The following is a 15188-nucleotide window of genomic DNA, read 5'->3' as shown; positions in this document are numbered from 1 at the left end:
ATACACATAAGACCATAGGTTATCACATTAGACCAGGGAAAGATGATGGTAGTTTGGATTTTTTAGAATGGTCACTGTAGAGATGGAAACAAATTCAAGAAACATATAAGTTAAATCCATGGTACTTGGTAATGAACTGGATATAGAAGACAAGGAAGGTATCAAGGCTTAGGTTCTTGGCTTGTGTCACTGCCTGGATAGTAGTGTCATTCACTGAGATGAAAAGTACTGCAAAAACCAGAAAGATTTTTAGGAGGGGTCAAACAAAGCAAATCACATGCTTTGTTTTGGGCATGTTGAATCCAAGGTATTATTGAAATAGGTAGGAAATGAGAGAGATAATTGAATAAATGGGTCTAGAAGCAGAGATCTGATTTATGCATCCCCTCAAGACATACAGTAATCTGAACAATGGATATGAATGAGATTTTCTAGGAAGAAAATATAGAGCCAAAATAGAAGATAAAGGACTAAGCCTGTCTGACTCTAACCTTTATTGACTGGATAAATGAAGCAGGATGAGGTTGTAATAAGAAAGAAAGAGTGTTACATGAAGGGGGTCTAAAAAAAGAATTTTGAAGTAAGGGCTGATTAACAATTGTCATTTACTGATCTGTGGTACATGGAACAACGGTCCTCCAAAGATGTGCACATTCTAATTTCCTGAATTCAGACTTCTACCCTATGGGACTATAAAATAATAAATTTATGGTTTTTGAAGCCACCAAGTTTGTGGTTATGGCAGTTACAGAAAACTAATCCATGTGCTCTTACTACATAATAAGCATTTTATATGCATTAGCTCAATCCTTACATTTTTTCAAAGATATACTCAGGGGTAATGAACCCCTGTTTTACAAATGAAGAAAACAGGCTATTAGGCTTACTTTATATAGCAACAGCATTATTTTAATTAATAAAGATGTTATTAGTGACCTTAGATGGAGCTATATTAATGGAAGAATGGAACTGGAGAAGGAAAAGAGATGAAGAAACTCAGACAGCAAGTATTAAATAACCCTTGAGAAAAAGGGCTGTAAAGGGGAAGAGGGAAACAGGCAGTAATTAGAACAGGAAGAAATACAAAGATAAAAGACAGACTTGAGTGTATTTAAGTCAGAAAAGCTGGGTGCACACTTGTAATCCCAGGGGCTTGGGAGGCTAAGGCAAGAGAATTATAAGTTCAAAATCAGCCTCAGCAACTTAGTGGGGCCCTAAGCAACTTAGTAAGGCCCTGTCTCAAAATAAAAAAATATAAAAGGCTGGAGATCTGGTTCAGTGGTTAAGCAACCCTGGATTCAATCCCCAGTACCAAAAAATAAATGAGTAAATGAATGAATGAATGAATGAATGAATGAATGAATGAATAAATGTATGTCAGAAAAAAGAACCTACTTGAGAAACCCGTGGCCAGTACAGTGCCTCTAGCTAGGTGCAAAACATTATTGGCTAATTAAAGATCTGCTCAGTTTAACAAGAAAAATGAGGGGAGGAGGTGAATAGTTAAGTAATTTGCTAAACAAGGAGAAAAGCCTGAATCCAGAGCAGCTAAATTCCGAAACCCGTATCTATTAGAAGACATTACTTGACTCTAACACAATAACAGCTAAAAGGGACAAATTATTCTTCTTCCCTACTTGTCTGCTTCTCATCTCTATATGCGACACTAGCACTTTTTTTTAAATCTATAATTGATGATTATATACTTTTGACTCTGCAATTGTTCATAAATTACTCAAGGGAATGGAACATTATCACTAAATCTTTAATGTGATCACTCTATTTAACTAATAAATAGTATCAAAAATTAAATGTTGTCAGGTTCAGTGGCACTCACCTGTAATACCAGCAACTTGAGGCAGAGACAAGAGAATTACAAGTTCAAGGCCAGCCTCAGCAACTTAGTGAGGCCCAAAACAACTTAGCAAGACCCTGTCTCAAAATAAAAAATAAAAAGGACTTAAGGTGTAGCTCAGGAGTGAAGAGCCCCTGGGTTCAATTCCCAGTTTACAAAAAAACAAAACTTTAAATGTTGATAGTGGGGAAGCCTATGTGTGTGTGTAGGGGTGAGAAGTATAAGGCAACACTTTACTTTCTACTCAATTTTTTCTACTGTAAATTTAAAACTACTCTAAAAATAGTCTGTTGAAAGAAAACCAATAAGATCCTAAAAATAAAGTAACAGAAAAAAAAAAAAAATCCATGGTCTTATACATCTAAAAGACTAAAAATGAACAACATTTAAACAAATATAAACACCTACTTTGTTCTCGTAATGACTCCTTCCAGGGTTTTAAATTCTGTCTTTTTGCTTTTCTGACTACACACCATAGATCTCTGCACAGCTATAAGCTCGCCATTGACATCACGAAACTGCAAACGAATCTGGGCTCTCACATCTGTTTCATGAGCAACCTTTGAAGGTAAACAGAAAAATCATGCTACCATAATAAGCACAATCTGAAAGAAAAAGCATAAACAATCTTACTTATTCAAAATGAGCGAACAAAAAAAGAAATAATACATTCAAAATAAGTCACATTTTTACAAGCTATTCAAAATATGAGAGGAAAAATACTGTTTAATTGATTTACTAAAATGATAATGTATTATTTACTTTCTATACTCAACATTATTAGGAGACTGGGTATTTGGACTTTTCAAATAAATGAATTTTATCTTTTTAAGTACCAAAAATGTTGTTTAATTTAAAAAAATCATAACAGAAAACTGGAAATAAAAAGTATATATACCTCCCACACTCCTGAATCATTTCAAAGTATAGTGCTGATCTGATATCCTGTCACCAATATTTCTTACAAAGCAAAAACTTTTCAACCACAAAAATGAGGAAATTGATAGATATTTTAATACCATGCAGTTCACAGATCCCATTCCAGTTCTACAAACTGTTGTCCTTTACAACAAAAAGATCCAGTTCAGAATTATACACTTGGTGTAATTCGTTTGGCAGTCATATCTCTAGTTTCCTTCAGTCTAGAAGAGTTGCTCAAATTTGCCTTTACTTTTATAATTGATAATTTAGAAAATTAAAGATTATATTGTAGGATGTGTTTAAAATTTGCATTTGGCACTTCCTCATGATCGGAATCAAGTTACCCATCTTTGGTATTGTATTATAGAAGTGATGATGATTTCTTCTGCCTTTCATCAGGTACAACAGAATTTCAATTCATCTCATTACTGGGAGCATTAACTTCAATCTCCTGATAAGGTTGTATCTGCCAGCTCTCTACCAACTTCCTCTACCTGTCTTAGCATCTATTATTTTTATCTGAATTATTATGAGACCTACCAAACAGAAATTTTCTAGTTCTACTACAAGAAAGATTCTACTATAAGAAAGAGTGTTGTTCTTTCCCTATTTTTTTCTTTTCTTTCTTTTTTTTTTTTTTTTTTGCATAAGTGTGAGTTCATGGATTCTTTACTTGGGCTCCAATCCCCCACAGGCTACAATAGTTTTTGTGGATGCATTCATAATTCAGCCCACCTAATGGTTTTTGGACTTAATTATTCAGGAATAAAGGAAAGTACCAAAGAGTTTGTTCTAATTAGTTATACAGACAGAATGCATTTTGACACACTGTACACAAATGGAGCACAACTTCTCATTCCTCTGGCAGTACATGGTGCAGAGTCACACTGGTCCTTCAAAGTCCTTCAATCACATGGTTGTGCAATCATACTCAGTGCAATCACACATGTCTATAGGGTAATAATGTCCGTCTCATTCCTCTGTCCTTCCCATTCCTACGCCCTCTCCCCTCCAGCATTTTCATTGAGAGGGTTTTAAACTACAAATCAATTGCTTTAGTAGATATATTTCTTCTTGAGTTTTAGTAGCATGTGTCTTCAAAAGACTTGTCCATTTCCCTTATTACATTTTTTGGCATAAAGTTGTTCAGAACATTCCCTGTAAGATCTGTAGCTTTGTCTTCTCTTTCATTCCTAATCTTGGTAATTTGTCTTTTTTATCACTTTACTTGGAGGTTTATTAATTTTATCAATCTTTTCACTGAATCAGCTTCTGGCATCACAGATTTTCTCTACTGTCTATGTGTTCTATTTCATTGACTTTTGCTCTCATCTTTATTATTTCCCTCCTTTTGCATATTTTGAGTTTTATTAGTCTCTTTTTCGAGTTTCTTCTCTTTTTTTTGGGTGTGTGTATACCAGGTATTGAATCAGGGGCTGCATCCCCAGTCCTTTTTATATTTCATTTTGAGTCAGGGTCTCACTAAATTGCTGAGGCTGGTTTTGAACTCGCAATCCTCCTGCCTCAGGCTTTAAAGCCTCTGGGATTACAGGCATATGTCACCGCCCCCAGCTCAAGTTTCTTAGGATGGGCACTCAAATACACTCATACTTCGCTGGTGGGAGTGCAGATAGGTGCAACCATTCTGGAAAGCAGAATGGAGATTCCTCAGAAAACTTGGAATGGAATCACCAATTGACCCAGCTATCCCACTCCTAGGTATATACCCAAAGGATTTAAAGTCAGCATACTATAATGACATGGCCGCATCAATGTTTATAGCAGATCAATTCACAATAGCTAAGATATGGAACCAACCAACAGATGATCGGATTAAGAAATTGTGATATATATATATATACACACTATGGAATATTACTCAGCATAAAGAAAAATAAAATTTTGGCATTTGCTAGTAAATGGAAGGAAATGGAGACTATCATGCTAAGTGAAATAAGCCAGTCCCCAAAAACCTAAGGTCAAATGTTCTCTTTGATATGCAGATGCTAACACACAATGAGGGGGGAGGGTAGAAGTACTTCGGATTAGACAAAAGGGAATGATGAAGGGAAGGGAGGGAGGATGGGAACAGGAAAGACAGTAGAAAGAATGAGACATTACTTTCTTATATTCATATCTGAATACACAACCAGTGTAACTCCACATCATGTACAACCACAAGAATGGGAAGTTATAGTCCATGTATGTATGTCAAAATACATGCTACTGTCATGTATAACTAAAAAGAACAAATAAAAAAATTTTTAAAAAGATGGGCACTAAAGTCATTGGTTTTGGATCTTTATTCTTTTCAAACATTTGATTTTATAAATTTCTCTCCAAGCATCCCACAAATTTTTATATGCTGTGCTTTTTTATTTATTTTTTGGTACCAGGTATTGAACCCAGGGGTGCTTAATCACTGAGCCATATCCCCAATTATTTTTATGTTTTAGTTAGAGACAGGCTCTCACTAAGTTACTTTAAGCCTCACTAGATTGCTGAGGCTGGCTTTGAACTTGCAATTCTGCTGTCTCAGCCTCCCAAACATTAGGATTACTGTTTTGCACCACTGTGCCCAGCTATATGCTGTGTTTTTATTCACTCAAAATATTTTCTAATTTTTCTTGTGACTTTTTTTGATTGATGTATTATTTAGAAATGTGCTGCATATTTTCAAATATTTGAGGAGATATCTATTTACCGATTTACAGTTTAAGTCTGGTGTGGTCAGAGAATTCACTCTGTATGACTTTATTCCTTGTAAATTTACTGACACTTTAGTATTATTTTCCTTCAGCCTCAAAAAACTCCTCTATAAGTCTGATTGTGACAAATTACCTTTTTAATTTTATTTATTTATTTTTTTTATTGGGGATTGAATGCATAGGTACTGCCACTGAGCTACATCTTTAGCCCTTTAATATTTTATTTTGTGCTGGGAGTGGTATCACATGTCTGTAATCCAGAGGCTCTAGAGGCCAAGGCAGGAGGATTGCAAGTTCAAGGCCAGTCTCAGCAACTTAGTGAGGCTTGAAGCAGCTTAATGAGAATCTGTCTCAAAATAAAAATGGCTGGGAGTGTGGCTCAGTGGTAGTGTGCCCTAGGTTCATTCCCCAGTACAAAAAAAAATTAAGACAAGGTCTCACTAAATTGCAGAGGTTGCCAAGACTGGCCTCAAACTTGCTGTTCTCCTGCCTCAGCCTCCTGAGTAGCTAGGATTACACACATGTGCCAGTACATCTGGCTGGTTCTACTTAATTTTTACTATATTCTAGACACTGTGGATGTTACATTGAGAGTTTGGATTCTGTAGACTTCTTTTAAAAAGGTGCTGGGGTTTTGTTCTAGCAGTTAATTTATTGGCAGCTTAGCTTGAGTCTGTCAAAGCTTGGTTGGAGATTCTGTTATGATAGATAGAGGTCTCAACTGTAACATTGGAGAGTTCCATAAGGTCCTTCCACTCTGGCATGTCAGGAATCAAACATCTTCCAGCATTGTGTGACCTCCACAATCAGCATTCAGCACACGGTGCCAGCCCTCACCCTGTTCAGTAGTTGTTCTCTGTTGGCCACCATTTAATCTCATTCTGTATATGTTTAGCTTGTATTTTCCCAAAGATTCAAAGGATCCTTATATACTTTTCCAGTGCCCCCAATGACCCTACTCCAGGACTCTGCTCCATAAATTCCAGTCACCTCAGCAAACCCAAACTTATTTTATTTGCTTATCCATGTCCCTGTTCTCTGTTGAATTGAAATTCCATGTCCTAAAGTTTACAAAATGTCCCTAAGTAAAAAGCCAGAACAAATATAGTCACTTCATATGCTCCTCTTTCTCAATGAACATGATCTGTTGTCAAATGCATGTAAACAGTTGCTTCAAATATTTTTTCCATTTTCATAGTTGTTCATCTTGAGAGTATAACTGTTCTGCTAGTCTCACTATTCTGACCAAATTAGAAGTCTTAAGTTCTGCTTTTTTTAAGTTAGAAAATATTCTTCATTGTTTCAATGACTTTGATATTGTCATAAATCAATAAATATTTATAAAGTATTTTGTAGCTTTCATGTGTTTTTTGTTTAAAATGACAATTTTTTTCTTTAGAGCATGGAAAATTGATAGATTAAACAAGAGTAGAAAAGATATGGTAAACACCATCATAAAGTGAAGGACAGGGCGCTCAGGAAGCAGAAAGCAGGGGCATCTCATCTATTTAGAAGAGGACAGGGAAAAGGTATTGTAAAAGAATGTTTAAACTGAGACCTGACAGATGAGAAAGAATTAGATAAAGAGAACTGAGTCACTGAATGATTCATGTACAGCAGGCCTCACAGGGTTCAACTCTGCAGATTTAACCAAATTTCAATAGAAAATATTTGGGGGAAAAAATGCATTTAAACTGAATATGTAGACTTTTTTCCTTATCATTATTTTCTAAACAAATGAGTATAACAACCATTTCCATAGCATTTGCATTGTATTAGACATTATAAGTATAGAGATGATTTAAAGTATATGACAGGATGGGCATAGGTTATATTCAAATATGATATTACCTGTCTCTATGTTTTCTATAAGAGACTGAAGCATAGGTGGAATTTTGGTATTTTGTGAGGGAAGGGATTCCTGGGACCAATCCCTTTTGGATTCCAAGGGACAACTGTAATTTCAAAATGTTTGGTGTAGAAAGTAAGGAAAAGTAAAGAGAAACAATGAACCCAGCAATTAAGAGCTTTCTGAATCATGTAGTTTTTTGGACTTACAGTGATAGAAGAAAGCACTGAAGGATTTGAACCAGAGGAATTACATGTAGTAAACATTTCAGAAGAATCATTTTCTCTTTAGGGTGAAGAGACTGAACTGAAGTAAGGCAGTAAAATGGCATGAACAAGGGTTTTAGCATTGAGGATGCAAGTAACAAGGAAGAGAGTTCCAGACTGGCTGACTAGAAGTAGCCTCTCAGGATAGAGACGAGGTGGTTAGAGTTTAATAAAAAGCTATGGAAGGGCTAGGAGTTGTGGCTCAGTGGTAGAGCACTTGCCTAGCATGTGTGAGGCACTGCATTCAATTCTCAGCACCACACATAAATAAATAAAATAAAGGTCCACTGACAACCAAAAAAAAATTTGAACAACAACAAAAAAAAAAAACCAAAGCTATGAAAGCCTTGGAAGACTTGATTCTGTCATTCCATCCCAAACAGAGGAGTCTTAAGGGTTTAATCTCTAGCAGTTCAACTAAGGAGCTATGCACCTAAGCACCAGAAAATTAATTTGTTTATAATGCCATGACTAGCAGGCCAAAATACACATATTCATTTTCCATGGCATCTATCTTTCTAGAAAGGTATATCTATCTACTAAATATCAAATTAGTAAATGGAATTCAAGCAAAGGGTATCTTTCTATCAAAATATTGTTGTTGATGTTCTTACTAAGAGTCACTTTCAAAGTTTAGATTGTGTTAATCTTAATAGGCCAAGCAATGTGTATTATACTTGAGGACAATTTCTATTCAGAAGAATAAAATACAAAATAGGCCCTTCCCTTTCCAAACAATATATACCTAAAACTATCAGATAGGACAAAAGAAGGTACGTGGTCATGCTGGGGGGGGTGGGGTTGGGGGATTCAGAGTCTGACAATGCCGCAAAAGGGGTCCCCATGAAGGGGAAACTTCTGGGGGATCTAGATTAGAGAAGAGAGAACATCTCTCCAAGACTTTAGCTGGTACAAAGTATGAAATTGAGAAAGGTGAGAAAGGTGTCCATGGGAGGGGAATGAGGAGGTCCATCAGCACAGCAAGACAGAGCCCAAGTAGAATGGGACAGCATCATGTGAAGGAGCCGGCTGAGGAATTAAGAGCCCAAACAAAGTAAAGAAGGGTCAAATACAGAAGCCCAATCTGCCCACCATTGGGTATTGGAGTCCTGGTGCGGTGATGGCAAATTCATTACATATAGGGGGATTGATCAAATTAGTAAATATGTTCAGAATATAGTCAGTTTAAAAAAATTTTTTTTTTAGATGTTGACAGACCTTTACTTTATTCGTTTATTTATATGTGGTGCTGAGAATCGAACCCAGAGCCTCACACATGCTAGGCAAGTGCTCTACCACTGAGCCACAACCCCAGCCCCCGTAGTTAGTTTCTTGATTATCACTCTCTTCATTGTATTTAAAAGCAGGCAAATGCCCCAACCTTGGTTAAATTCAACTCTCCAACTTACTGTTTGACACTGAATAATTGAACAGGAGTGAAAAAAATCTCTTTATGTTTCATATATAAACTTCAAGTGACTCCTGACACTGTAATACAGCCCTATAGCACTTCCCTAGTCAATTTATTTTATGAGGTAAAAATCATTTCACACATTTTTTAAGCCTAAATCAATCCCTTTTCCCACTCTAGGACAAAAACTTCACTTCTTTTTTCTATTGAGACTATAGACGCAACCAAAAGAGAATTTACTATTCTTTCACTGCTTACTTTACCAATCATATATTGTTATATTAGAAAAACAATACACCTCCTGTTAAACCCTTCCAGCTAGGCAATGAATCCTATCTCTTCATGCTTTCTCAAGGATTTTGCTCTGCAAATATCCCCTCTCTTGCATCAATTTTTCCCTTTATCCATATTCATTCTCATTAGTCTTCAAATGTTCCAGTATATTCCACTTTTAAAAACATAACAAAATAAAAATAACCAACAGAACTCCTCTTTGTCCTGCACACTTCTTTAGCTATGGCCCTGTTTCTGAGTTAGTTTTCACAAAACTCCTAAAATTATTCTAAGTTTCACTTCCTTGCCTCCTCCTTTCTCTGAAACCAGTTTTACCAAAGCAGCAATGGACCACATATCCAAACATTCCTATTTAAGTATTGGCATGGGTACAGCTGATAGCCCCCTCCTTGTAACACATTATTTGCTTGTCTTCCAAGATCTCATTCTCACAATTTTCCTCTTATTAATTGTACTATAGTATCCTCTGCTGGCTCCTCCTTTTTGTGATTTCTAAATGCATTAGCTCTAATGCTCTTGGATCTCTTCTATTCATCCCTCCTTTGATTTAATCAACCTTTAAAAATGAATATACAGAACTAAGTGTATATATCAGTGTTTCCTAATATTTTTTCTCTAGTCCTAACCTCTCCCTTGGATAAACTTCTATTTGCCAAATGGACAGCTCCTCTGGGTACCTAACAGGCATCCCGAATTTACATGTTTAAAGTAGATCCACCCAAATCTCTTCTAGAGTTTTCCTACTACAATAAATGGTCAAACTTTTTTATCCACCTGTTCAAGCAAAAAACCTTGAAGTCATGCTAGGTGCTTTTACTTCTCTACACTATTATCCCAACTATTAGCTCACCTCTTGGTTCTACCTTCAAAACATCCCAAATCCAAGCATTTCTCACCACTTCTACCACTACCTTAATCAGGCCATCAATATTTCTCACCCAAATTATCAAAAACCCCTAAATTAGTCTCTGTTCTCCTATCTTTGCTACAGATAACAGATGGCCTTCTCCCAGCAACCAAACTGGTCCCTTATTTTACTATTATTTTTTGGTATCAGGGATTGAACTCAAGGGTACTTAACAACTGAGTCACATCTCCAGCCCTTTTTATTTTGAGACAGACTCGCTAAGTTGCTGAGGCTGGCTTTAAACTTGTGAACCTCCTGCCTCAGCCTCCCATACTGCTGGGATTACAGGTGTAGGTCACCCCATCTGGCTTAGAATATTGTTTTTAGGAAAACCTGGTCACTTTTAAACATAAATAAGACCATGTTCTTTCCCTGTTCAAAATCTTCCCAATAGATTTCTACTTAAGAAAGAACAGAATTCAGGATTGTGGATATAGCTCAGTTGGTAGAGTGCTTGCCTTGCATGCATAAGGCCCTGGGTTCAAACCTCAGCACACCCTGAAGATAAATAGAATCCAAGGTCCCACAGAATTTAGCCCTTTCTATTGTTGTGAGACTGAATTTTCTACCATTTTGCCCCTCACTTTGCTCTTCTTGGTAAGAACACCAAACATGTTCATACCTCAGGGACTTTGCACTTAAATATTAAAATTTAATGGTACCTTCCCCCAGATTCTTAACAATTCACTCCCCTTGAATGAATATTTAAAAGATAACTGCTTGTTGTGTGAAAAGGAGAGAATTTCAAGAATTAGAGCAGGAAAAAAAACTTAGAAGACTAGTATTTAACAGTTCAAGGGGAAGATGATGGTGGCATGTACCAGGAAAGTAGTGGCAATGGAAGGAAGAGGACAAATTCTGGGCACAATTTAAAAGAGTAGCTAAGAATTGCTGATGAATTGGAAACCAGGTGAGGTGCAAGAATCAATCAAGGACCACCCACAGAGTTTGGCATGTGCAAATGTGTGGATGATGATGTAATTTACTAAACTGGTGTACTGAGGTAGTAGCAGATTTGACAATGTAGGAGGAATGGGGATACAGGAATCAAAAGTTCTATTTTGAACATACTAAGTTTGAGATGCCTAGTAAATATCCAAACAGCTGGACATATATACCTAAAGCTTAAGAAAGAAATCAGGGTTAAGTATATAAATTTGGGAGTCATTAGTACATAATCAGTACTTAAATTCTTGAGACTGAATGAGATCACCCAAGAAGAGAGAAGACAGAAAAGAGGCTGAGTCTTGGCACAAAAACAGTATTTAGAAATCAAAGGTAGATCCACCAAAGACTAAGAAATGGCAAGTAAAAAAAAAAAAGGAGAAAATCATTAAGATTATGACATCATAAAAAGCAAAAGGGAATTTTTTTTTTTTTTTTTTTAAGAATAACTGAATCAAATCTGAGAAGTTAATGAGAATTTGAAACTGACCCCTCTATCTGGCAACATAGAGATTCCTGGTGACTTTACAAGGCAATTTTAGTGAAAGAAAAAAAGAAAAAATCTGAAGAGTAGACTAAGGGGAAAATGGGCGGCAATGAAGAGAAGGCAATTTGTGTATACGACCCTTGTGAATTCTGCTACAACCTGGAAGAAAGCAAAGATAATAGCTAGAAGATGTTTTGGACTATAGGAAAAACTTTTTATCTGAACAGTAGAGCAGCCAGAGCATGTTTATATGCTGATGTGAATGATCCTACAAAGGAGAAACTGCTAATACTGACAGAAGGAACTAAAGAGCAAAATCCTTTAGTTGATGAGAGGGATGGATGGACTCCAGTCTCCAAAATGAGTTGGTTCATGTTTAGATAAAATGAAAAACAATTTACCCTTAATATAAGAGAGGAAACTGTATAAGTACGTGTATATGGTAGTTTCATAGATTTCATGATTGGAAAATGAGAGAATTTATCTGATTCCTCCTATTTCTCAATAAAATACAAGGCAAGATCATTAATTGAGGAGAGTACATTATGGATTTAAGGAGATAGGTGAGAATAGTTATTTTAGAAAAACAATTATATGTACTCAGTAAATGTACCAAATAGTATTATAACTTTAAGATGAAAATTCATAAACACTTTTAAAATTATAATTATCTTTAGTTACACAGAAGTGGATACAACTTAGCTGACCAGTAGGGGGTCAGTTAAACTACAGGATATAAACTCAATGGAATATTACTTGGTAGCTTAAAACAATGAAAGAGAAACGTGTGTATATACTAATAGATCCACCGTATGTCACTAAATAAATTTTACACTATAAAATAAAATTCTACTGATTTGTTTAAAGATAAATGTATAAGTATATTTATATAACCACATGGGCATGGTTTTATAAAGGTGGAAAAAGGCCTGAAAGAAAAGATAATGAACTCTTAACTTAGTGGGTCTCAGAGCAGGGACCAGTGAGAGAAGCACATAACCTCCTGAACATATACACATTTTTGCTTCGTATATAGGCCAAATCCTAGGTCCTTTTTTTTTTTTTTTTTGCACTGCTGGGGATCGAACCCAGGGCCTTGTGCTTGCAAGGCAAGCACTCTACCGACTGAGCTATCTCCCCAGGCTTCCTATGTCCTTTTCACACAGTAATTGTATAAACACCAAAATTCAAATAAGGACTCATATAGAAAGATGTTCAACTTGGTATATTTTAATGAAAAAACTAAAAGAAATCTAAGAGCAAAAAAAAAAAAAATACAACTACTAAAAATGTTATAAAACGTAGACTGAAAAGAAGCAATCATGTAACATAAGCCCATATTAAGAATTTATTATAGTGTTTTAATGATGTAGGACTTTTACGAAAATGCGTAGAGGGGAAAAAAATTTAAAACCCTGAATACAAAAAATGTATTATGGTGTTTTAATGACGTAGGACTTTTATGATAATGTGTAGTGGGATCAAAACTTAAAACCCCAGAATACAAAATTAGATACACTGTGACCTCAGTTATGTAAAACAGTATGTAAAGGAAGAGAAAAATACATGAAAATATCAACAATGGTTATCACTGGGTGTTAAGACTGTGTGTATAGGTGATTTTCATTTCTATACTTAACCATTAACAATTTTTCTACAATGTTACTATCACTTTTATAATTATAAAAAATTTACTTTGAAAGTAAAAAATTTTACTAGCACCATTACCTTGGGATCATGAACAAATGTATTTCCTTTAGTTCCAGGAGGGAAATCTCCAGTACAAATATATTTTAGACATTCAATGATGGTCTAAAGAAATGGAAAATTATATTAGTTATAAAAGAACTGCTTAAGTTTACCATAAATATTAATTCATTACTAAAATATTTATCATGGAGACTATAAGAATATGATCAGAAAAAATTTGATAATGTACACTCATAATAAGGATATGATTATGATTGCTGTAAGTTCATAGAAAGATATATAATTTAAAAAGTATCCTAAGATAATTCGTAATTTAGAAGAAAAATAATTCTCTATTTCCAATCAAAACCCTTTAAACTAAAAAGGACAAGTGCTAACAATTACAGAGCTTCCTATATATGCCAAGTAGTGATTTCTCCCATTAACCTTAGGCTATAGAGACTATTTTTACCCCATTTTATGAATCAAGACCTAAAATTAGATCTAACAGTGAAGTTAGGTCACTAGCCAGCAGTCACACAGGTAATAAATGATGAAGCAAAAAAATTTGTATTCAGGAGGCCAGTGCTCAAAAACACTTTAATATTTAATATCTTCCCTCCAGTAGTGCACTTAGTACAATGCTTACAACATAATAGACATTCAATAAATAACATTTTTACATAGAAGGAGACAGTCTAGCATTCAACTCTCAACCTTCCCTTTCTATATGCTTTTCACAAATTCTTCCCTTAGACTATACTCGTTGCTGTACTGAAAATGTCTTGCTTTTTCTCAAGCTATTCTTTCCGGACTAGAACACTTCTTGGCTACACCTTTCACTCAAATTTCTAATATTACCTAGTCTTTTAACAACAGCAGTCATCAAGCTGTGCTCCAACTTTATTTTAACCGGGTAAAGTAAAAAAAATACAGTTCTCCAATTTAACTAGTCTCACGACATCAGTTTCATTTTAAAGTCACTGTTTTCCATTTATTGGGCTTAACAGTGGGCATCTTTCCCAAGTGTTGCATATTTATCATATTTCAGAACTTTTTAAGGAATTCCTGTATGGGCCAACTACTGGGAAGTGAATACTGTGCTTCAAAAGCGGGGAAGCAGAGGTGGAGAACATCAGCAAGGGCCAAAGGGCTTCTCGTAGGACCCTGAGTTAAGAGTCTCTGGGTTTCTCAACCAAACCTGTCTACAGGGCTGTCCGGGGCACCGGAACTGCCCGAGACTGGGGTGACTTAAAGGCACACCAGGCCACGCCCCGAGACGCTTCCTAGGCCTCCGGAGGCTGAGTAGTAGGAACGCCTCTCCTTTCCCTAATCAGAATCCTGCACTCCCCAGGCATTTTATTTTATGGACTCGTAAGATGGGGCGAGTAAACTGAAGGCGGCTATTCAGGACTTACCGTCTTCCCCGCCCCATTGGGTCCAACCAAAATTGTGAGGGGGCTGAAGAAAGTGATAATTTGCTTATCTTTGTCCTCTATTCCAAAACTCCGCACGCCCAGAATGCTCATCTTTTCAATCCGGGACATGTTTGCAAATGTTTCGTATCTCGACACCAAAGAGCCTGGAGCCCACCGAGGTTTAACAGTGAGGCTGCAGCAGGGCTAGCGCGGGACGAAGAAGCCGCAGGAAGGCCAAAAGGTCCGAGGGCGAGCCGCGACAGTGGGCAGGGGCTCAGGCTGGAGCCCTTCCTTCCACACTGGCTTCCGTTCCTGCTGGAAGGCAAGAGCTGGGGCGGGGACCGGCCCGGGGCTGCCGGCCCGAAGATAAAAGCAAAGGCCGAGCGACCCTGCGACCGCGCGAACGCACAGATTCCCGCCTGGGCGTCCTCGCAGGTC

General features: G+C 36.5%; 1 protein-coding gene across 4 annotated transcripts in view; it reads right to left on the bottom strand.

Annotated features, from left to right (window-relative positions):
* The window catches only part of RAD50 (RAD50 double strand break repair protein), a 93363-nt gene extending 78175 nt beyond the window's left edge, over window positions 1-15188 (bottom strand). For 3 of the 4 annotated variants that reach the window (XR_013764500.1, XM_079144106.1, XM_079144108.1), the window contains exons 1-3: window positions 14751-15188; window positions 13372-13455; window positions 2264-2415 (exon numbers count right to left, since the gene is read on the bottom strand). Coding sequence is in view for 2 of the 4 variants with exons in the window: in XM_079144106.1 (XP_079000232.1) it covers window positions 2264-2415; window positions 13372-13455; window positions 14751-14879 (365 nt within the window). In the remaining 2 variants the exon portion in view is untranslated. Of the gene's footprint in view, window positions 1-1837; window positions 2106-2263; window positions 2416-13371; window positions 13456-14750 lie in introns of those variants that run through there. The other variant, XM_079144107.1, reaches the window with a different exon arrangement.

This window comes from Sciurus vulgaris, assembly GCF_902686455.1.
Source record: "Sciurus vulgaris genome assembly, chromosome: 6".
Lineage (NCBI taxonomy): Eukaryota > Metazoa > Chordata > Mammalia > Rodentia > Sciuridae > Sciurus > Sciurus vulgaris.
The sequence above is the reverse complement of the archived record's forward strand: the minus strand, read 5'-3'. Positions and strand labels throughout refer to the sequence as shown.